Source organism: Sarcophilus harrisii, chromosome 2 (assembly GCF_902635505.1).
Source record: "Sarcophilus harrisii chromosome 2, mSarHar1.11, whole genome shotgun sequence".
Taxonomy (NCBI): domain Eukaryota; kingdom Metazoa; phylum Chordata; class Mammalia; order Dasyuromorphia; family Dasyuridae; genus Sarcophilus; species Sarcophilus harrisii.
The window spans coordinates 628929123-628951765 of record NC_045427.1 but is presented as its reverse complement, the minus strand read 5'-3'; the positions used below and the strand labels follow the sequence as shown (position 1 = coordinate 628951765).

At 48.8% G+C, this 22643-nt stretch overlaps 1 protein-coding gene across 1 annotated transcript in view; it reads right to left on the bottom strand.

Annotated features, from left to right (window-relative positions):
• The window catches only part of ADAMTS7 (ADAM metallopeptidase with thrombospondin type 1 motif 7), a 159599-nt gene that overhangs the window by 5492 nt on the left and 131464 nt on the right, over nt 1–22643 (bottom strand). The window contains exons 20-23 of the mRNA XM_031956764.1: nt 21105–21257; nt 20438–20611; nt 19891–20037; nt 19105–19264 (exon numbers count right to left, since the gene is read on the bottom strand). Of these exons, the coding sequence (XP_031812624.1) occupies nt 19105–19264; nt 19891–20037; nt 20438–20611; nt 21105–21257 (634 nt within the window). The remainder of the gene's footprint in view (nt 1–19104; nt 19265–19890; nt 20038–20437; nt 20612–21104; nt 21258–22643) is intronic.

The following is a 22643-nucleotide window of genomic DNA, read 5'->3' as shown; positions in this document are numbered from 1 at the left end:
GAATCTGGGGCCCCTGACCACTTGTAGCTACGAGGCTGCCCCGCTCTGGGCAGGGTGGGGGCTACAAGTCACCACCTAAGATTCTCAGGAGAAAGTGGGGGAGAAGGAGGAAATTAGGGGGGCTGCAGACATGAAAAACTCGATGTGACCGTGTTTCTGAGAGCTTTTAAGTGAGGCAGATATTATCTCCCGTTTTACAAACGGGGAAACCAAGGTCTGAAGCTCTGTTTCTTCATCTGGAAACTGAGGGTAATAATAGCCTCTGCCCCTCAGAGGTGTGGGGACGCAGAGCTCTATAAACCTCACCACTACATAACACTGGCTCCTGTTAGAGGCACAGAGGAGGATGAGGAGCCCCGCGAGGCATTTCCCCTTCCGACAGCTTCCAGATGCTAGATGTTGCCATTACAACGGTCCCTGCCCCCATCTCCCCAAACCCCCACCCGGGATTATACAGTAGATAGCATCTATAGTGCAAATCTAGCCTCAGATATTTTCTGGCTGTGTGACCCTGGGCAAGTCATTTAACCTTGCCTCAGTTTCCTTATTTATAGGAAGGAGACACATTGGAGAAAGAAAGGGAAAACCACTCCAGTAACTCTGCCAAGAAATCCCCATGGACAAAAAGTCCACGAGATCACGTAGAATCAGATAAACTAAACAAGAGAATAAAATAGAGACATCAGGTACATGCTTGACTGATTCATATTTTTTTTTTTTTGGATCATTTAAAAGCTTTTGTCAAGCTCAAAATAAGACAAAACTGACAGGCAGTGTGGTGCAGTGGATGGTGTCCTAGGCCTGGGGCGTTGAGAGACCTGGATTTGAGTTCTGAATGTGACATTCATTTGCTGTGTGACCTTGAGCAAATAGCTTGCACTCTCTGTATCTAGGCTCCCTCCTCAGGGAAGTGACAAGGTTGGACTGACTGTCTCTCTCAGGTCCTTTCCAGTGCCTACTCTATGAGGCTTTGCCTTTGTTTAAAATGGAAGATCCAACCCTGTTCCCCGGCTCCCAGGCTCCATCCCTTGGTGTCCGCCTTGTTTGTACACACAGGCTTTTCTTGGCAGGGAGGAGACCCAGCTGTGGGGAATGATGACACACACAGAAAAGCCCCTGTTGTTGCCAGGCCCGACACACCTTGTCTGCGGCTCAGAGCCCTGGCCGGCCTTCGGGGCCATGGAAGGCCCCACGAGGCTCCCGTGGCTTCCAGAGGCCAGATGTTGTCGGTACAACGATGGGCCCCTCCCCCTGCCTTTCCACACGCCCACCTAGGAGTGTGAGGGTGAGTGTGAGTGTGTGTGTGTGTGTGTGTGTGTGTGTGTGTGTGAGAGAGAGAGAGAGAGAGAGAGAGAGAGAGAGAGATAAAGACAGAGACAGAAAGACAAAGAGAGACAGAGAGACAGAGGCAGAGAGACAGACTGAGAGACAGAGAGAGGGGAGAGAGAGAAGGAGAGGGAGAGAGAAAAGAGAGACAAAGAGAGAGAGAGAGAGAGAGAGAGAGAGAGAGAGAGAGAGAAAGAGAAAGAGAGAGAGAGAGAGAGAGAGAGAGAGAGAGAAAGAAAGAGACAGAGAGAGAGACAGAGAGAGGGGAAAGAGAGAGAAGGAGAGGGAGAGAGAAAAGAGAGACAAAGAGACACACAGAGAGAGAGAGACAGAGAGAGTGACAGAGAAAGAGATAGAAAGAGACAGACACAGACAGAGAGAGAGACAGGAGAGAGAGAGAGAGACAGAGTGGGGGGAAGAGAGAGAGAAGGAGAGGGAAAGAGAAAAGAGAGACAGACAGAGACAGAGACATAGAGACAGAGAATGGGAGTGAGAAAGAGTGTATGTGTATGTGCGTGTATATGTGTGTATGTTTGTGAGAGTGTATATGTGAGAGATTGTGTGTGTGTGTGTGTGTGTGTGTGTGTGTGTGAGTACAGGCACACACTCTTGAGTCTGTATTTGTGAGAAAGAGCACCAGATTATACACTATAAAACTCTAACTAGAACTCTAATTTCTGCAAAGGTTTTATATGTGATCTCATTTGATCCTCACAACAACTCTATGGAGGTAAACATTGTCAATCCCATTTTATAGAGGAGAAAACTGAGGCTCAGAGAGTTTAAGGGACTTTTCTGGGGCAGGATTTGCACTCGGGTCTTGGTGATTCCAGATCCTAACCCTGTTCTATGCAGCTGTTTGAATATATGGCATGATACCCTTGCCTTCTTAGACCCAGGTAATGATTCCTAATTTAAACGTCCCACTTTTATCCTGTCTCACACCATCTAAAAATGAGGACCACCATTTTTTTAAAGCTTGGCACTCAAGACCTACCAAACTCTGACTCCCATTTACCTTTCCAGCCTGATTTCATGCCATGTATTAGAGGCAGCTAGATGCTGCAGAGGAGAGAGCCCAGCACTGGAATCAGAGAGACCCGAGTTCAAATCCGTGCTCAGACACTTACTAGCTGTGTGTCCCTAAGCAAGTCACTCAACCTCTGCTTGCTTCAGTTTCCCCTACTGTAAAATGGGGACAATATTAGCATCTACCTCCTGAGGTTGTTCTGAGGACCAAATGAAACAATAATTGTAAAAGTACTTGGTATAGTTCCTGGCACATAGTAAGCACTATATGTTGTTGTTATTAGTCTCATTATTTTATTATGTAGTCTATTTCCTAGCATTTCACCTAAGCCCTAGAGATGGAATCAAAAGTACAGAAAAAAATACCATTTGAAACTGGAAAAGCGTAGCTGACAGAATCCGAGAATGAAATCTGGATCCCTGAAATGTGGCTTAAAAGCCGGGAGCGACAGGCTCTCGGCCAGGGATGGAGCGCACGTAACCCAGGCTGGCAAAGACATATTTACTTGGAATCTGGCAAAGCTGAGCCAAAAAGGCCGGGGGAGGAAAATCCTCCCCACAAATGTCTATGCGAAGGTAATGCAGACGGCGGTGGGTAAAACACAGGAAGAAGAATATCGGGGCCTGGGATTCCCTGGAGACAAAAATGCCCATAGCCCCTGAGATTTGTAAAAAAGTGAACAAAGTTACATGATCAATAGACTGAACTGAACAAATAAGATTTTTTGAAAAAAATTATTCCTCATATGGAGCAGTTTAATGGTGAAAAACACCTTTGAAAGAACAGTGCATCTCACACAGAGGTATTAATATGAGGATTCAGATTGAATGTTACAGGCTTAACAGAAGCTAAGTGGAAAAGTCAGGACTGCACTAAGACTCTGGAAAGCTAGACTTTATTCAGAACCAATCAATCAGCGTTCACTTATTAGCTATCACCTGTATGAGTCTGAATGCAGATCAGAGCATACTATTTTCATTTTTTGTGATGTTTTTCTTTATCATGGTTTTTCCTTTTCTGATTCTTTTTTCAAAACATGTTTAATGTAGAAATATGTTTAACATGATTGTATGTGCATAAGTTGTATTAAATTGCTTGCCGTCTTGGGGAGGAGAAAATGGAAATAAAAAAGTCTTATAGAAGTAAATGTTGAAAACTAAAAAGAAATCACTTATATGTCAGGTATTGAAGATAAACTCACATGAGAAATCTCCAAAGTGGAGAAGAAAACATAGTGAGAGAATACAAGGAAAGAGAAACAGAGGGGATGGTGAACCACAAATATACAGAAAAAATGCATCTGAAAAGTAAGAAGTAATAGTTCAGTAGAACTGGGTGTATTGGAGGACCACAAACTCAAGAGGAAGCAAAAGGAGACACAGACAGAGATAGTGAGAGAAAGAGACACACAGAGAGAGATAGAGACAGGCAAAGAGACACAGAGAGAAAGAGAGAGACAGAGATTCTTGTTCAAATAGGGGTTGGAATACATTGTACAGTCATTGAGGCTCTTTATTCTTAGGAAATGCTGGGATTCCATGACATCTGGAAACAGATCCCAAAGTGGGCATGGTGGTACTGAGTTTGGAGGCAGGAAGACCTGAGTTCAAATTCTACCTTAGACTCTTTCCTCATCTGTAGCACATATGCAGTTACTTGAGGATCAAGTGAAATAGCACATTTAAAGCACTATACAAATCCTAGCTTATAAATATATAAATGCTATATAAATAAAGTTATAGTAGTCATGTGGATTTCAAGTACTAGGTAGCTTTCGAAGCTCCCTTAAAATCAGGATGTGCTCTTATTGTCTTAATGACTGTTTTAGGGTGGAGCACGGGGAAGAGGGAAACACCATTCTGACCAACAAGGAGGAGCTGCCAACTGAAGTGAACATGAAGTGAATCATGATGGGAATTGACCACAACATCTTTGAATTCAAAAGAGAGAAGGGCAGGGAAAGTGGGCAGAGTCTGCTACAAATCCTAGATATGGGAAGAGTCCAAAGGTCTGCAGGGGAAATCAGCTCAGGGGGGATGAGAAATTCTCCAGAAAAAAATTCTGACAATACAAATACATGCTGATGAGGAAGAAAAGGGGAAAAAAGGATGGGGGTTCAGGCTTTTAAAGGCATGTGCATAAAAGGGGATGGACTCAAGATTTAGGATGAGACATATTTTTGGACCTGGCCAATGTGGGAATGTGTGTTGCTTGACTGTGCATATTTGTTACAATAATTTTGGTTTTCATTTTTCTTTTCTTTTCTTTCTATTCATTAAAAAGATAAAATTTAATGACTTTTGTGTTAAAAAAAAAGCAGAGAAAAAGATGTGCACAAGATAGAAGGTAACAGGACAAAGGCAAGAACTTGTCACTGTATGGCTCATGAGGATGATCAGGCAGTTGCTGTGTCTCAGATAAATGAGGTAGAGAATGGCCTCTTTTTAAAGATGGCCTCTTAAAAAACCAACCTGGGTATGTTGGAGGACTACAAACTCAAGAGGAAGCAAAAGAAGGAGACACAGACAGAAATGGTGAGAGAGAGAGAGAGAGAGACAGAGAGAGACAGAGAGAGACAGAGACAGACAGACAGGAGGAAGGAAAAACTTTCAGGGTTTCTGGCCAAAACAGAAACAGTTGCTATTTTCATTCACTTAGAGCCAATGGGACCAAACAATAACCAGGTTGGGGATTGGACTGGGACCTAGTGCTGACCAATCATTGAGAGCCAGAATGATTTGGGTTTAAGGCATGATCCTTAAAAATAAATCTAGCCAGTAAAGCCCACACAATACTGTGAAATTTCAATAACCAAAAGTTGAATTTGGCGTTATAGCTGTGTGAAGAGAGAAAAGGGAAGGCAAGGGAATAGAAGGAGAAGGATACTGTTCAAAGACCTAAAGCTCAGAATGGACAGAAATGATGGGAAGCTCAAGATAGGGATAGGACTGCTGCTTGGGGTGGATGGGAATGTGAAAATGGAACATGGAAAGAAAGCAGAATTACTTAATTCTTGAAGAAGGTGTATGTGTGACTATTGTTTACATACTATCATTTCTCAGAGAATCCAATGATTCCTGAGAAATTCTTAATTAGTTTCTTTTTTTAAACAGAAAGATCATGTTTGAACTGGAAAGGATAAACCAAAATAGCTGAGGAAGTCAAGACCTAAGATAAATGAGAGAATCTTAGCTTTTCCCCATCTGAACCTTCTCCCTTGGGCCTAACTCTAGACCTCTGTACCCTGGAGCTGCAGAATTCATGTCTCTAGGTTCTGGGGGAGTGATTAAATTTATATTATCTTTGGAACTCCAGTCCTAAGACTCAATATTCTCAACCACGACTGAGGGCAAACTAGCCCAGTTAACCACTATTTCTCGCTGGCCCCAGACACCAGACTATACATTTCAACTTAACATTCAGTCTGCTCTGGCCCTTCTCCCATCCCAAACCTGAACTTTCTACCTCTGCTTCTGGGGACAGCAATTAGATCAATATTATCCATATGTTTTCTCTTAATAGAAAGTAAATTTAAATAGAGATAGCCTTTCTTTTTGTATTTGTATACCAGCACTTAGCCTAATGTCTAGCTTTAGTAAGTACTTAATGGATTTATTTAAATTTTCATTTTGTGAAATTTCCTTTTGTGAATTTCATGGATTCAGTTCATGAAATTAAATTCATTTTGTTCAATTTTTCATTCATTCATCCATCTATTCATCTATCTGTGAAAAAAGGATCAGTTAATTATCTTCAAAGATGTCAAATCACTGGGCCTAGAAAAACTACATGGGGAAACTGAAAGGGTTGGACTATGTAGCTGTCAGTGACCTTCAAAAAAAATCACATCAAACAGGAGACACTGAGTCATCTTTCTCCCTTCCTGATTTCTGTCTAGGGCATTACTATCTTCTGGTCACTGGAATTCGCAGCTTCTGAACCATCTTTGCTCCTTCACTGTCTGACTCTCGTTAATTCTAACTCCACAACATCCAGTTCTTTCTCTGTCACTTACTGCCTGGGCAAGTAATTACAATGGTCTCCTTATTGATTTCCCTGTCTCTGGTCTCTATCCTCGTTATTATTGTTCGGTCCCAGCTGATTCTCTGTGGCCCCAGTTGGGATATTTTTGGCAAAGACATTCGAGTGGTTGGCCATTTCCTTGCTCAGCTCATTTTGCAGATGAGGAAACTGAGGCAAACAAAGTGAAATAACTTGCTCAGGGTCACAGAGGCTGGATTTGAACACAGTCTTACATCATCTGACGCCAACTTATTGAAGCCATCCCTCTATGTTCCACAAGCTGTCCCCTGTGCCCGTGCACCTTCCTTCCTTGCCTCCATCTCTAGACCTCCATCCTCCTTCTGCCTGTCTCTTGGGCGCTACCTCCTTCCTGGAGGAAACGATCCCTCTTGTCATTCGTGCTATATAGGCTGCTCATAGACTCCCTCCTGGGAGGCCACAGTGTAAAGCAAGCTGGATCTGGAGCCAGAAGGGGATATGTGGCCTTGAGCCAGCATCCATACGAAGCACCGGGCCTCCGAAGATACATCTAACTCTGAAGTTTAGAGTCCACAGCTTAAGAGCAGTTGGGAACAGAGTAAATGGATGGCTCAAGGTCACACCTTATCAGAGGGTCAGGCCCCCCTAGACACACCTCCGCGTCCACACTGGGCTGGACCTGCTCCTGCCTCTCCTTCATCTGTCTCCGTCTCTAAGGTCGTAGGTGAGGAACGTGGGGTCAGGTCTATGTGAAGGCAGCTGGCCTGGACTCCCCACGCAGGCTTTCATCTGCGTTCCTGGCAGCGACCTCACCCCACTATCCCCTCTCAAGCATAAATGCTTATTCCCTCCCCACGTCCTCCAGCATCAGGAGTCCCCTGTAGTCAGGGATCCCTGGGAAAACACATGAAGCTGAAATTCATCCAGCTGCCGGGGACCATCCTTCCCATTCCGGCAGCAGCTGGGGAGCCCCTCGACTCCTTGCCGAAGCTGGAGGACCTCGACCACCCAGGAGGAGCAGGAGGGAGGAAGGGAACTGGGTGGGGTCGGGAAGAGCCCAGTGATAGGAGGCCAGACCTTGCCGAGCCCTGCCGGGAACCCAGCCCTGTGGCTGGGGGGAGCTGTGAGGAGGGGAGGGATGGAAAGGGGTGGGAGGAAGGGGAGCCACCCAGAGGCTGCCCTTGGGGAGCCCGGTCAAGGAAACCAGTTGGGAGGCAGGTGTGAAGGGGGAGGTGAGGAGGGGGCCTTCCTTATTCCTTCAGCCAGGTTCTTAACCTGGAGCCTGAACATCTGTTGCATGATTTGTGGGGGTTTTTAAGTATTCAGATAATTGTATTTCAATACAATTGGTTTGCTCTGTATTCTCATGTACTTTATTGGATACAGTATTAACATGATGCTGAGAAGTCTGTCTCTAGGCTTCCTCAGACCACCCAAGGGGTCCATGAAGTGAGTTACTACGACCTCCCACCCCAAGCCAGGAGGGCTCGGAAAAGCAACAGCAGAGGAGCCCCTCGGCCCCGCTGGGCTGAGACTGATGTTGGGAGGACCCTGGAGGTCGGCTCCATCCTTTCATGGAAGAAAACAGCCAGTGACTACTGACTTCCCAGGGTCCAGGAGTGCTGGAGTCAGGATTCGAATCCAGATCCTCTATACTGTATCACCTCCCCCCATATGGCTGTTCTGACGCTGCTCTAGGGCTCCCCCTCTGCCTGCCCCCTCCCACCATGGCAGGTTCTGGCCTGTTCTGCTATAAAAAGTCAGCTTTGGCACAAAGATCTGGCAGTTCCAGGCAACCTGGCCCAGCACTGCCTGGAGGCATCAACTGCACCTTTGGGCCTTCCTCTTCCTCCATGGAAGGGCCTTGGCCTGGCCACCAACTCTCAAAGTCAGGCTCACCCCGAGACCCGACTGGGCCCAGGGAGGGGCAAAGGAAGCAGCTGAAACATAAGAGGAGGGCAGCGAGGGCTCGGGTTCAAATCCCACCTCGGAAACTTCTCTACTCATATGACCTTGATGGGTCTCAGGTTCCTCTGTGAAATCAAGGGGTTGGACAGGATGAACCTGATAGATTCTATGCTCTAAGGCTGCATTCAGCTCCTTAAGAGCTTCCCTCCAAGGTTCTAGATTCTGAGGGCCCCTCCAATTTTGTGTTCTAAAGCTCCATCCAGCTTTTGAAGTGCTTCCCCTCTAAGGTTCTAGGTTCTGAGGACCCCCTTCCAGTCCTGATGTTCTAAGACTCCATCAATCTCTCTAAAGGTTCCCCTCTAAGGTTCTAGGTTCTGAAGACTCCCTTCAGTTTTAACATTCTCTGATTTTAGACCTCTTCTAGCTGTAACCCATCTTAACCAGCGGTAACTTTTCCAGCTCTTCTCTCTGCAGAACTCGGCCTCTCCAGTCCCAATAGGATGCATTCTTTGCCCGACATTTCCACCTTTCCCTTCACTCCCTTTTCCTACAAGAGGCCCCCTTTAACCCAGGAGGTTAATCTAGAGGAATAACTCACCTCCCCAATGTGCTGGGAAAACATCAGAGTGCTTCCACACTCCCTATCCTTCCTCCCGCTCCCCCATATCCCAGACTTCTCTTTCTCTCTGTGTGTCTCTCTCTCTGTCTCTGTCTCTCTCTTCCTCTGTTTCTGTCTCTCTGTTCCTCCCTAGGCTTCCCACAGAGGGGAGTTTCCATGACCCTACCCTTCCCAGCTGTTCCATTTGCTTTCTGTCTAATCTGGAATAAATATAATAATCACTAACATATCCAGAGCACTTTACAAACTCTACCTCGTGTGATCTTCCCATGTATCCCGAGGATCTATCATTATCTTTGTTTTCATAAATGAGGAAACTGAGCTCAATCAGGGTTAAATGACTTATCCAGACTCCTACAGCGATTAAGTAGCTGAGACCACATCTGAACTCACATCTTGGCTCAAGGTTTAATACTCTATTCACTATATAAGTATCAGGCCAGATTTGAACTGAAGTCTTAGCTCTAGATTTAAATAGATAAGCTCTAGATTTGGCTCTAGACTGGCTTCTTTTTGCCTTTTTATGTGGCTACATAAAAAAAAAAAGCACATAGTAGGTGCTTAAGAAATAGCTATTGACTTGAATTTAAGTGATTTTTTTCAAATGTCCGAATTATTCACTATGTAAGTATCTGAGGCCAGATTGGGACTCAAGTCTTGGCTCTAGGTTTATTCACTATGTAAGTACCTAAGGGCAGATTTGGGTTCAGGTCTTGGCTCTAAGTCCAGGACTCTATCCACTTTTGTATCTAGGTATTAGAGATGGATAGTGCCTTAGAAATACTTATTTTTCCCACGGGGAAGCAGACTGAGGTTGTGAGGTACCCAAAGTCACACAATGAGAAAGAAGCAGAATTAGAACTCAAACCCCAATCTGTTAAGGATTCTAATAGACCACCTTTCTATCTCATTTGGCTCAATTTCTGTAAAATGGGGACACCCCACGGGCTCCCAGATACCAGCCGTGAGGGCCAGAATCTTCAGCTAGAAGAAATCTCTCTCATCATGTCCAAGCCGCACATTTGACAGAATGGGAAGGCCCAGGGAAGTTAAATACTTTTGCCCGACGTCCAAAAGGTGCTAAGTGTCCAACGAGAGCATAGGCGTACGGGGCTTTGCTCCGGCACGCCCCCACGTGAAGGGCAAGCTGTTAATGCGGCTATTCCTGTCACATCCTTCTAATCATTTTTGATGGAAGTCACATAGAAGTGCTCTTGAAACAAGTTATTATCTTGCCACAGTTCTTTTATATTTAACGTTCTGTGAACTACTGGATTAAATGGCCGCCTTTTGTAAGCGAATGAAAGAATTATTGTTCTGCCTGGGATTGTTACAGGATTGTTATGAGAATCAGAGAAGGCAGTTAGAGAAAGTGCTTTGAAAACCTTAAAATGCTACATAAACGTCAGTCATCATCATCATTATTATTATAAAGACCGCAGGTCATGGCGGAGCTGAGAAAAATAAACTTCCTGGTGCAGGTCTTATAAATACAAGTGTGCTTGGCTTGGCTGTGAGGGAGGAAGATGAGAGGATTAAGCCCATGACCTCTGGCCCCCATCCTGGGTTCCCAGGAACAGCTCGGGCTTCAGAAAAGTTTTCTGACCTTCAGAAAGTCAATTATCTGAGGACGGGACGGGAGAATTGGGGCTCGGCCGGTCTCGGGCTGAAAAGATCCGTTCTGATCTGGGACTTTCAGTGGACCAGGGATGTACCATGAGCCACGGCGTACCCGGCTATTTCATCCACTGTGACTCTGGGCTCAGATCCTGCCAGGGTGATCATGTGAGCCTCGGCCATAAAACAAGGGGATGGGATCTAACCAACGCTAGATCTCTGATTAATCCTAAGCCCTTTCCTCTTCGCAGAGCTCAGTTGGTACAGATGGGCTATAGCAGTTCTGGATTATGACCCCATGAAACAAAGCCACGGCCAAGTTAGACCATTCTGACAGAATGCAGTATCCAGAACACAGGAGACTGGCTCCAAATGGATATCTGCAGCGAGCTCTTCAATTCAGCATGTAGTTCTGAAGCACCTACTATGTGTTAGCCACTTTCAAGTTGGAGAGCATTCCAAGAAGGACATCCAGAGCCCTATGGGATGAGGAGCAACTGAAGGAACTTCCCTTGAAGGTGGGGACTGGCTTCCTTTTGCCTTTTTATGTGGCTACTATTTGCACATAGTAGGTGCTTAAGAAATAGCCATTGACTTGAATTTTAGTGATTTTTTTTCAAATGTCCGAATAATGGTTATGTTGATGAGAAAGTAAACCTATTCTCTATGGTTTTCCCAGGTAGCCCTTGGATCAGAGTGGAAATTGCATTATCCAAGATAATAAACCTCCCATAATGAGAAATGTCCAGCAGTGGAAGCAGACTACCCAATGAGGTGGTGAGTTCACTGTCTCTGGAAGTATTCAAGCAGAAGATGGATGACTACTTTTCAGGGATGTTGTCTAAAGGATCTGGGTGGTGACAGAGAGATCCTGGTAGTGGAGTGTGGACTGGGTGAGTGGAGGTCTGAGTGTAGACTATGAGTCAGAGGGTTACGTACGTATGAACATTCTGACTCCTGGCAGCATAACTGAGGCAATCAGTTAATCAACAAGCATTTAGTAAGCACCTACTATATACTAGGGCTGTGCTAAGTGCCGGGAAAGTTGAAAAACATGGTCCCTGCCTTCAAGGAGCTCACATTCTAGTGGAGACTATGACACGTAAACCACCAAGTCCGTTCCAGGTATATTTGGCATAAATGGTGGGAAACCCCCCTGGGAAGGCCCTGGCAGGGATGGGAAGCTGGGAGAGCCAACAAGGGTACGAAGAGGGACGGGAGTTGTTGCTCACCTTCTCTGGAGCTCAGTTTCCTCCTCAGTGAAAAGTGTGGCTTGGACCAAACGGGCTTCGATAGCCTTTCAGCTCTAAATCTAAAACCTTAGACTTCTTTGAATACCAACCCCTTCCCTTTACAGCAGAGGAAACTGAGCTCTGGCTAAGTGACCTGTTGGCAGTGAGCCGGAGCCGCCCCTGGTGCCCCGCCTGCATGTCCCCCCATGGCAGTCCGTGCTGTCTCTGGGATCCTGGCAACTCAGACCTTGTGACTCCCAGGAAGTGTCACCGGGCCATGACAAAGCTTCCTCGGACCCAAGAGCCTCTAGACACGGGCGTCAGAGAGAGGGCCGCTTCGGGGCCGGGAGAGGCGGCAGCAGATGGAGCGGGGAAGATCATGCACGTCCTCTCTGGCTGACAGATGCTGGTTGTTTGTCGTGGTCGGCAACAGCTGGCACGAGCTCGGCCGGCGCTCCCCTGCCAGCTGCTACTTCCCCGCCAGGTGCCCCAGGGCAGGAGCAGTGTTTTCCTATGGTTTTCTGGGTGTTCCCTCACACCTATCCCTAAGCCGCTGGGGTCTGCCTAGGAAGGTCAAGGACCCACTCTTCCTCCTGCCCACAGGGTGGTCAATAGGTCCCAGCAGTGTCTGCCAAAGCACAAAAGGTCTCAGTCCGTCCCAGAGCATGGGGTAAAGAGGAAAAACCGTAGAAATGGAGTTTCCCCCTGAGAAATCCCACCACACCCGAGGGGTCACCAGGTTCAATGCCTTGTTTCTCAAAAGGGCCAGACCATGACATCCGGACTAGAGGCTGAAGTGTGCTAGGATACAGATGGCCACCGGGGAGGGGGCCCAGTGGGCCTCTGCTGCTCTCCGCTCTTCTCTGTCTTTCTGGCCAAATCCCAACTAAGCTCAAAATCCAGCCGTGTCCCATCACCTCCTTCAGGAACCTTCCCAGAAGGGAGAGTCTTGGGCTGCTGGAGCTGGGTTGGACCTCAGACACCTTCCAGAGAACAGCGGAAGGGGCCCTGGATGGGCAATCAGGGGGCCTCATTCTAAAGCCTGGCTCTGAAACTTGAGGGGGCTGGATGAGGTGATCCCCACAGTCTCTACTAGCTCATTATCCTAGTCCTCAGTCTGTAAAATGGGGAAATAAAACTTTACAGGGTTGCTGTTGTAAGGACTCTTTGTAAATTATAAAACACAATACAGGGGGTTCCGAAAGCCTCCATGCAGTTTGAGTTAAGCTACTTAAGGTGCTTAAAGCTGAACAAAAAGTTTTGGGACACCCTATATAAATGTGAAGTATTGATTAATAACCACTCATATTACAGGGGAGGAAACTGAGGGCCAAGCTAGGGAAGTGATTCGTCCCATTCACATAACCAAGAATGTCCAGATGCCTTGTTTAAAAGCTTTGGAATCCACAGGCTATTGAGTTAACTACAGTCACATAATTAATGCTTACAAGACAAAATTCAAATCCAGGACTCCTGATTTTCTACGTCTCCTTTTGTGGTGGGAGCTGGCTTTGTTTTTTTCTTCTTCTATTTCCTTTTTTATTTTGGCTTTTTGTGCAACTACTATTTGCCTACTATGTGCCAAGCACATAGTAGGTGCTTAAGAAAAATCTATTGACTTGAATATCTATTGGTCTGGTTGGCCCAGAGCAGGGACCGGAGATTGGTCACATGCCTCAGAAGCTACAGCCAGCGTACCCATTGGCAAACTCGTGGGAATGAAGGAGGAGGGGCCCAAGAACTGCATATGATGGTGGGGGGTGGGGGGAAGGGGATATATACAAGAGTTAAGGGAAAGGAGTTCCTTCCATAACTGGGGGAGCCAAATGGCTAGTGTTGGTGTTTAAGCCTTCCTCAGCCGTCACCACCGTGCAGCTACAGAAACAGAAAAGCGTGTGTGTGCGTGTAGTATGTGTGTGCATAAACACATGCATAAATACATGCTGTATGTGTGCATATGTGCACGTATGCAAATATGTATTTGTGTAGGCAACTATATCAGGTAATGTATGCATAGGTATGTAAAGTGTGTTGCACGCATGTGTATTAAAGTTCCTTTGCATATGTGTGTGTAAATGCATGCTGCAAGTGCACATGTATGTAAACATGTGTACATGCACCACTGTAATGTGTATGTAAAGTGTGCATGCCTACATGTATGAGTGCATGTTGTATTGCATGTAAATATATGTAAATGATATGTGTATTGCATGCACATATAAATGCATGCTGTGTATGTGCATGTAAATACAGTGTGCATGCATACTTTATATGAAGTATGTCTTAAGCACATCACATGTGTAAATACATGTTAGATATACATGTAAACATGTGTGCGTGCATAAGCATGTAAATGTGTGTATATAGTCAAATTATGTATTATTTGCATGTATGTGAATGCATGTTGCATGTGTGTGCATTCTACATGCGTGAGTATATGGTGCATACGCAAATACATGTAACTGTGCATGCATGTATGGGTGTGTGAAGTATGTCTGTATAGTGTGTGTATTATGTATATATGTAAGTGAATGTGCATGCATGTGTGTGTGCATGCAGGTAAGTACATGTAGATAAAGCAAGTACGTGCACGTGCATGTCTGTGACATGGGTGTGCGCGTGGGTTCTTGTGCGCCGACAAGCAGCGGTGCCAGATAAAAGGAGTCCCTCAGAGGAGGAAGACCCTGGGTTCCGTGGGGTCTGTGAGGCTCTCGGGAAGGTGGGGGTCTTGGCCGGGACTAGGGGAGCCCAGCCAGTCGATATTGGACATGGAATGGGACGGCATCTAGAAAGCGCCCAAAGCCCAGGATTTAATGAACACTCACCCCCACAAGCGGATGTCGCATCACATGTGAGTGTTGGCTCTGCGTTCATTATTGCACTTACCGACTCGCAAGCTCGAGAGGGCCTGAGAAATAAAGGCGCCCTGAGACGGCCACTCCCCATAGGCGCCATGCCATTGTTGCTCAGGTCTGTGCACTGTTTGGGCGCCAAGTGTGTTCAGCCCCTCCAGGGTGCGCACACGTGCACACATCTCCCCTGCATGTGTCTGTCAGTCTGTCACTTGTGCGTGGGCCCCGGCTCTGGCTTCCTGCCGTCAGGAAGCCCCGGGATGGCTCCCAGCTGGCCAGGAAGCCCTGGCCATTCCCCTCTCCAGAGCTCGGATTGTTCCCGACCAGGCAGGGCCCTTCCGGAGGACTTCAGGCACGGAGGGACACCACGCACGGGAGCGGGAAGAGACCTGACCCCATTGGTCCTGAATCACCAAACACACCCAAGGATCTGAGAGTCCGGGGCACGGAGGAGCACGGGCACTGAGAGGAGCCTTTGGACTCGGGTGACCCTCACTCAGGCTCCCAGCAGCTCCATAAAACAGACAGGGCCGGGATCCTTGGCCCATTTTACAGGTGAGGAAACTGAGACTCAGGAAGTTAACTCAGTCTCACCTTCCCTCAGAGCAAAACCTAAGCCATTTCTGCAAATAACAACTGCCCCACATGTTTTAGAGTTTGCAAGCACTTCCTGGATGTTATCTCATTAGGGCCTTTATCCAAGTAATCTAGTATTTCTCTTGTAGATCAGCCCCCTCATTGGGAAGTGAGCTCCCCGAGGGCAGGAAGTATTTGGGTTTTGGTTTTGTATCTTTGCCATCTCACAGACACCTGGCATACAGTAAGTGCTTAATAAGTGCTTGTTCATCTCCCTGATATCACATTTTCCTTGTCAGTAGGGACTGGGTCATTACTCAACTCTGTGGCCATACTCTGCAGCACATGGCCCAGAAAAAACACTTAATGAATGCTCTTCAGCTTGAGAAATGGCAGGGGATATGAATCAAGGAGATTAGAGGAGAGGGCACATCAGGAAGGAGGCAAAAAAGCAAATACTTGGAGTTGGGAAGGGACAAACTAAGGTCAGGAGACAGGGAGGGGTTGGGGAAGGAGGAAGGAGTTCTAGCAAAAACACTCATCCCAAATCCCTCTAAGGTATGTGGGCGACACTGAGCCACAAGGGGAGCCTTCCTGCCCTCTCAGAAGGAGAGGCGTCTCCTGGCTTAAGGGCTTGGGGAAGGGAGCTCTGAGCTGATGACTCATTCCTAGGCTCGTGGGATATGCAGCAGGAGAGGGCTGCAGGGGAAATGCCCCCATTTTACAGGTGAGGAAACTGAGACCCAAAGAAGTTTAGTGATTGTCTCCCCAAAGTAAGAGCTAAACACCATGAAGGGGGGATCTCTGACAGATTCTGGTTTTGAGCCAGAGGCGGCTCGGGAGCTCCTTTACTCCCCTACTGCAAAGCTGAGGAAGCTGAGACCAAGAGAGATATTTGCCACAAGGGCAGTCAGTCAGCAGGCAATTATTAAGCACCTACTCTGTGCCACGCACACACTGCTAAGTTCTGGTAGTAGACAGCCCATGTGCAGGGAGCCACAATGCAAGGACCCACAAAGGTAATTACCGGATGAATGGGCTCGGGCTATGGGGTTCAGCCATCTCCCAGCGTTCCGGGCACAGATGCATGGCGGGGGAGGGGGCTGCCCCGGGACTTGCCCCCTCCCTGCCCTCTTCTGATCAGCGACGGTTTCTCAGAACTCCCACTGTAGGACAGCCTGGCTTCAAGGGCCTTGTGGGCCAGGTGCTGGAGCTCAGGGACCGGCGCTCCCCCGAGGAGGAAGGAAGCTCGGCCCAGAGCAGGGCAGGGGCTCTGGGAGGGGAGGGCCGGGGCTGCCTCTGGGGACCCGGTTTCCTCCTGGAGTCTGGCCACTGCGCAAAGGCATCCCCAGGACACGCAGGCCATGCTCTGGCTTCCCAGCCCTCCTTCCTCTGCCTTCTTCCCCAGCCCCCACCCCTTTGCTCTCCCAGTTGCTTCCCCTGCCAAAGAAAAGGCAATTAACTCGGATGGAGGTAGAGAAATGTAGCGGATAGCCGGCCAGCCTGGGATCAGCGGGCCTGGATTCAAATCCCACCACTGGCATCCTGGGGCTGCATGTCCCCAACTAGTCAAACCTCTCAGTGTTCTCGGAAGCCGAGTCTGGGATCCCAGAGAAGGAGAAGCTGTCCTAGAGTGGAAGGGGGGTTTCTGCTTGGGGTGAAGGGGCTCCCCAGATCAATGAGATCCTGGACCTGTTCTACCCTCCTCTGCACTGCATTCACACAATGTGCAGAACATACACATGTGTGCATGTATGTACATGCATATTCATGTGTGTGCACATGTGTGTTGTTCCTCCCACAGAATAGGACGATGACTGAGGTCACCTTCCACAGTCACTTAACAAAACTCCCAGAACGCAGTGGGGACGTCTCATCTCTAGTGCGAAGCTTTAAAAAGAGCCACCTGGGAGGGAGACTGAGACTCCATCACTGGGACAAGCAAAGTGTCAGGGCCATGGCTGTGCCTGCAAGACCCTGTTCTTACCACTGCCCGACATGGCCCTTCCCCGCTGCAGAGGTCACCAGAGCCCCTGCCCCCGCCCCCCCCACTCGTCAGGGTCTCCCCATATGGTACCGTCTCCTTTAGAATAGAAGCTCCTTGAGGGCAGGAACTAGCCATTGGTATTTCTATCTGTCCATCCATCCACCCATTCAATCATCCTTCTACCATAGTACCTGAGGTTGTATTTGAACTCAGGTCTTCCTGACTCTAAACCTAGAACCAAACCTAGAACTCTATCTAGTTGTCTCCACAGAGAGATTTTAGGAGATGCAAGAACTTGGATGGGAAAAAATCCTTTTGGGCCTCTTTTCTCTCCATCAACTCACGTATGTCTGCATATACATAAGTGTCTATCTGTCTTATCCATCTATCTATCCACCTAGCAGAGTTATCCATCCAGCCGTCCACCTATTTACCCCTCTATTAAATTTCTTTCTATTCATCTCTCCATTAATCTGTCCTCTATCATCTACTTATCGATCCATCATCTCTATATTTATGATCTATCCTCTATTATTTTATCTATCACCTATCAATCTATCTAACATCTGTATCTATTATTGCTCATTTAGCGATCATCAATCTAGCATTTATCAGTCTCAATCTATTTATCATCTCTCAATCTATCATCTCTATATTTATGATCTATTACCCATGTATCTATATATCATCTATTACCTATTTATATACCATGTATCAATTTATCTAGCATCTGTATCTATTATCTAGCAATCACCTATCATCTAGCAACTTACATTCTATCAATCTACCATTCTATCACCTGTAATCTATTATCTAGCAATTATCTACCATCAATTTATCTATCTCTCTATCAATCATCTATCTGTCCACTATAATATATCTGCCACAGTTATCCATCATTTCTCTCTCTCTCTTTCTGTCTCCCTTCTCTCTCTGTCTTTCTCTGTCTCTCATCTATCCATCCATCCATCATAGTACCTGAGCTTGTGTTTGAACTCAGGTCTTCCTGACTCTAAACCTAGAACCAAACCTAGAACTCTATCTAGTTGTCTCCACAGAGAGATTTTAGGAGGTGCAAGAACTTGGATGGGAAAAATTGTATCTTAATTTTCACTAAACTCCAAATGGAATTCAGCATTTCCTCCCATTACGAATACAAGGAACTAACCATTTTGTGAAGAGGGGGCCACAAGCTCCATCAAACAAGGATGAGGGGTGAGTCACAGACGCAGGAAAGGCTGTAACCCCTACTTCTGGGGAGATTGCCCCCTCCCTCGTTCTGGGGACGCTGTTAGAGCAGCCTAAGGCCTGGGAAGCTTTTCGGGGTGTGATGAAATACTCAAAATCGCTAAGGATTAAGAAAATAAACGTCGTAAATGAACTAGATAATTCATAAATTGTACAGGTGAGCACAGAGAATCGTGGAATATCCAAGCGGGAAGGAATTTTTGAATACAATCAAAGCTGGGAGAGACCTTAAAACCTAGAATATCAGAACAAGGAGGAACCTTAGAACCTAGAACCAGAGTAAGGAGGAACCTTAGAACCTTAGAATCAGAGCTGGGAAGAGTCTTAGAAGCTAGAATGCTGGAGCAAGAAGGAACCTAGAACACAAGGAGAGTCCTTAGAACACAGACTGTCAGAGCTGGAAGGGCCTTGAGAACATTTTCAGCAAAGCTGAGAATGTCCCACTGGGAGAAAGCACAGAATGCAGATTCAGGAGGAAGCTTAGAGACCAGCCCAGCTCCCTCTCACTTTAAGGCGGAGGAGCAACCTTGCCCACAGTCACACAGGCCGGAGGAGGCAGGCCCAGGTTTGGAGCTCAGGTCTCCTGGGGGCGGTTCCCCTCTGTCTTTGTCAGACTGAGACTCCAGCTGGCCCGTGGTGGGCTGTGCGCAGGGACTCGGGGGGAAGGGGAGGGCGGCGAGGGCCGTGGGGTGGGCGGCACCACTTACCTGGCTCCCTGGCGGGGCAGTCGTGGGGGTTGCACCTCTGGGAGTTTTCGGGCCACGCTTCGTGGTCACAGAGACTGTTGTCCTCCTCCGGCTGGCCGGTCTTGGTGTTGACGCACTTGACGAGCCGCCGCTGGATCCCTCCCCCACAGGTGGCCGAGCACTGCAGGAAAAAGCAGGGCTGACACACACAGGCTTTGGCGAGTGGGCTGGGCCCTGAGACCAGGCGGTCCCTTGGCTTATGGTCCGGTGCTGGGAGGGGACAAAGGTACCAGACCGGACACAAGCACAGGAGGGTGAAGCGACGTGTGAGGCCGTTACCTGGGAGCGACCAGGGAGGGCCTCCAGGAGGAGACAGGCTTGCAAGGAGGGGGCAGCTGCCCTGACAGTAGTGGCCAGTGGTAGGTGGGAGAGGCTACAGGTGCGGATCCGTGGGGGAGCCGCCCCCTGCAAGCACCTCAGAAAAGGTAGAGTCTGTTCCCGGCCCGGGAGCCCTGAGGCACGGCGTCTCCACAGCATTTACCCCCTCCCGGCTGCTCTGGGTGCACTAGGTCTCACGGGCAGCTGCTGAGGAGCGCCGAGGACTCTTGGGAGCCCTTGGGGACTGGCTCCTCCTTCCCCCAAAGACTCAGAGAAGTTAGGGCTGGGAAGAGCTCTTAAACATTCTAACCCATCCTAGAGATGAGCAAACTAAGACCCAGAAACATTCACGCATTTGCTTGTGCTCACACTGTACAGGATGGTTAGGATTTGCGGGGTGCTGCTCCAACGGGGACCCCCTCGGCTCACCTGTCCCCAGGGTCCCACCACCCATTTGGTGCACGGGTGGGTGTTGCAGGGCCTGGTGGTGTTGGGCCGCAGGGTCTCCTCGCAGTGCCCAAACTCAGGGCAAGTCACAAGGCGCTCCTGCTCTCCTCCACCACAGGATTCGGAGCACTACGGGGGAAACGGAGACCCCCCAGGTTCCCTCGTTAGGATCCAGGGGCCCAGGGACGGGCAAGGGGGCTCTGCTACTCGCAGCCTGGCTCCCGGTTTTCTCTTGGAGAAAGGGTTTGCACAGGCCCCTCCCCACCCCAAGGCGCACAAGACCCCGAGCCTGGACACTGTCTTACCCCCCAGCAGGGGCCAATTATTCTAAGGGGAGCCGGGGTGGTGGGGCCCCAGGCGGGGCAGGGGCCTTCTCGGTTTGAGGAAGAGAAATTCTGAAGGCAAGGTTGCCTTCAAGCAAAAACGGAGTGGGCATGGGCCCCAGGCGGGGTGGGAGACACCAGGAAGACGGCCCCCCCTCTGAATACGTTCAGGTGCCTTTTCTCTGGCCATCTCCCTGCGCCCTTACCTCTCTCCAGGATGACGTGTACCAGTCGAGGCAGGGGTCCACATGGCAGGAGAGCTGGCCCAGAGGCTTGAAGAGGCCGGGCTGGCAGTGGAATGGACGCAGGAGCCGGCGGTCCCGGGTGTCCACGCACTGCACGTCCCGAAACCTGAAGCCGCCCCCGCAGTTCCGGGAGCACTGGGGAGGGGGAGATGGGGCACTGAGAGCCAGAGGGGGGCGGCTGACCCCAGCCCATCCAACCCAAAGCGTCCATGGGGGCAGGAGGAGGACGGGCCCTCTCACACCAAGCTCAGGCTTGGTCCCTCTTCCCTTGCCCATCCTTCCTTCCTCCAGCGGCCCCAGAAACCAGCAGGTTGTGCCCCCTGCCCTCACTCTGGCCAGTTCTGATTCCCCAGAGGGGAGATTGAGATCAGATCAAAGACTCGGCTCCCTGGGGGTGCAGTGGGGGGGAGAGTGTGGCCCTTACCTTGCTCCCTGGGGGTGCAGTGGGGGGGAGCCTTAACCTTGCTCCCTGGGGGTGCAGTGGGAGGGAGGGGGTGGCCCTTACCTTGCTCCCTGGGGGTGCAGTGGGGGGGAGGGGCCCTTACCTTGCTCCCTGGGGGTGCAGTGGGGGGAGGGGCCCTTACCTTGCTCCCTGGGGGTGCAGTGGGGGGAAGGGGGTGGCCCTTACCTTGCTCCAGTTGCCCACGCGCCAGGCGGAGCAGGGCCTCAGGTAGCAGCGGCGGGCGGGCACCGGCTTGCTGGTGGGGACACAGTCTTCCTCGCGCCCCGTGCTGCACTGAACGGCCCTCCAGATGGCTCCCAGGCCACAAGTCGTGGAGCACTGTTGGGGAGGAGAGTCGGGCTGTACCGGCCAACCCCCAGTACGACCCACTGACACGCGGCTCAAGCACCTGAGGCTGAGGGAGTCGGCCACTGCCTGCAGCCAGTCAGGGCCACAAGGTCAGGGCGACTGAGACGCAGAATAACCAAGGGCCGCCCTTCTGTTCTGCTCTGGAACCGGTCTCTATTACCTGCTCCCTTACCTCATGCTCCGTCGCCGGACGGCAAGCTCAGTGGGCACAGAATCTGTGCACAATGTTAGTGATGGCAGAGGGTCAGATAGGCACAGTCCACCTTGGTGAGCGCTTGTGGGGCAAATGAGTGAAGGGCAAAAGGGTTCTCAGGCCGGCAGGTCCAGCCTTGGATGGCCAGGGGCCAGGCCTTGGATGGGGGCCAGTCTATTTCTCCTTTGCACGGAGCTGCGGTCCAGGCCCGGAGGAACACGTGCAGAACCATTAACCACCCTCTCTCGTCGGAAAATTTATATTCAAATCTCAGCTCGAAACCAATCCTGCAGCTCCCAGTCAGCTATTCCCCCTCTGTAAGCCCAAACCTTTCTGTCTGAAAAATGGGCTTTCTGATCTCGACACTGACATTCGAATTGATTAGAATCAAATAGAATTGAATGACTCAAGCCCCAGATTTTTAGCCTTGGGTGTGGGGAGAGGGAGGGAGGAAGGGAAGGCTATAGGGTGGGTTTGCCACAAACATTATGGTGCCACGTAAGGAGTCCTTTTTCAAATCCCAGGTATCTGTACTTTCAGCTGGGTGCAGGGTCTGGGGGGAGGAGAGAGGAGGAGACTAAAAGCTGGGGAATCGTCTGCTTTGTCTTCATTACAGGGAATAATTGTTAATTGCTCGATTAGGTGATATTGGGCTCAAGTGATAGATGTGAAATACCCTCCTTCCTTCTCACCCATAATACTTTATCCCACTTGGGTCCTATTCAGATCCCAGAGACCCATTTTGGGCACCTTATTTTAGGAAGGATTTTGATAAAGTAGAACTTGCCCCTTCCTCCTTCTCATCCTTAATACTTTATAAATATTAAGGACTTTGATAAAATAGAACTTGCCTTAAGAGAATTAGGAATATTGAAACTTGAAGCAGAAAAGACCCAGGAAAAGAGGAGAACAGTTCTCAAGGATTAGAAAGGCTATTAGACTTGTTCTTCTTGGCTCAGCTAGCAGAACTGGGAATCATGGGGGAAGAGCATGACAGGGAGGCCAATTTTGGCGTGTTACAAAAATTTATTTCCAGACAATTTGACTTGTCCAGAAATGAAATGGGTTGTCTTGTTAAGCTGTAAGCTCTGTGCCAAGAGATATATTTAAGCAGAGTCTGGACATCTTGTAGAAGCTTAGACAGAGGGGATTCAATCCATCAT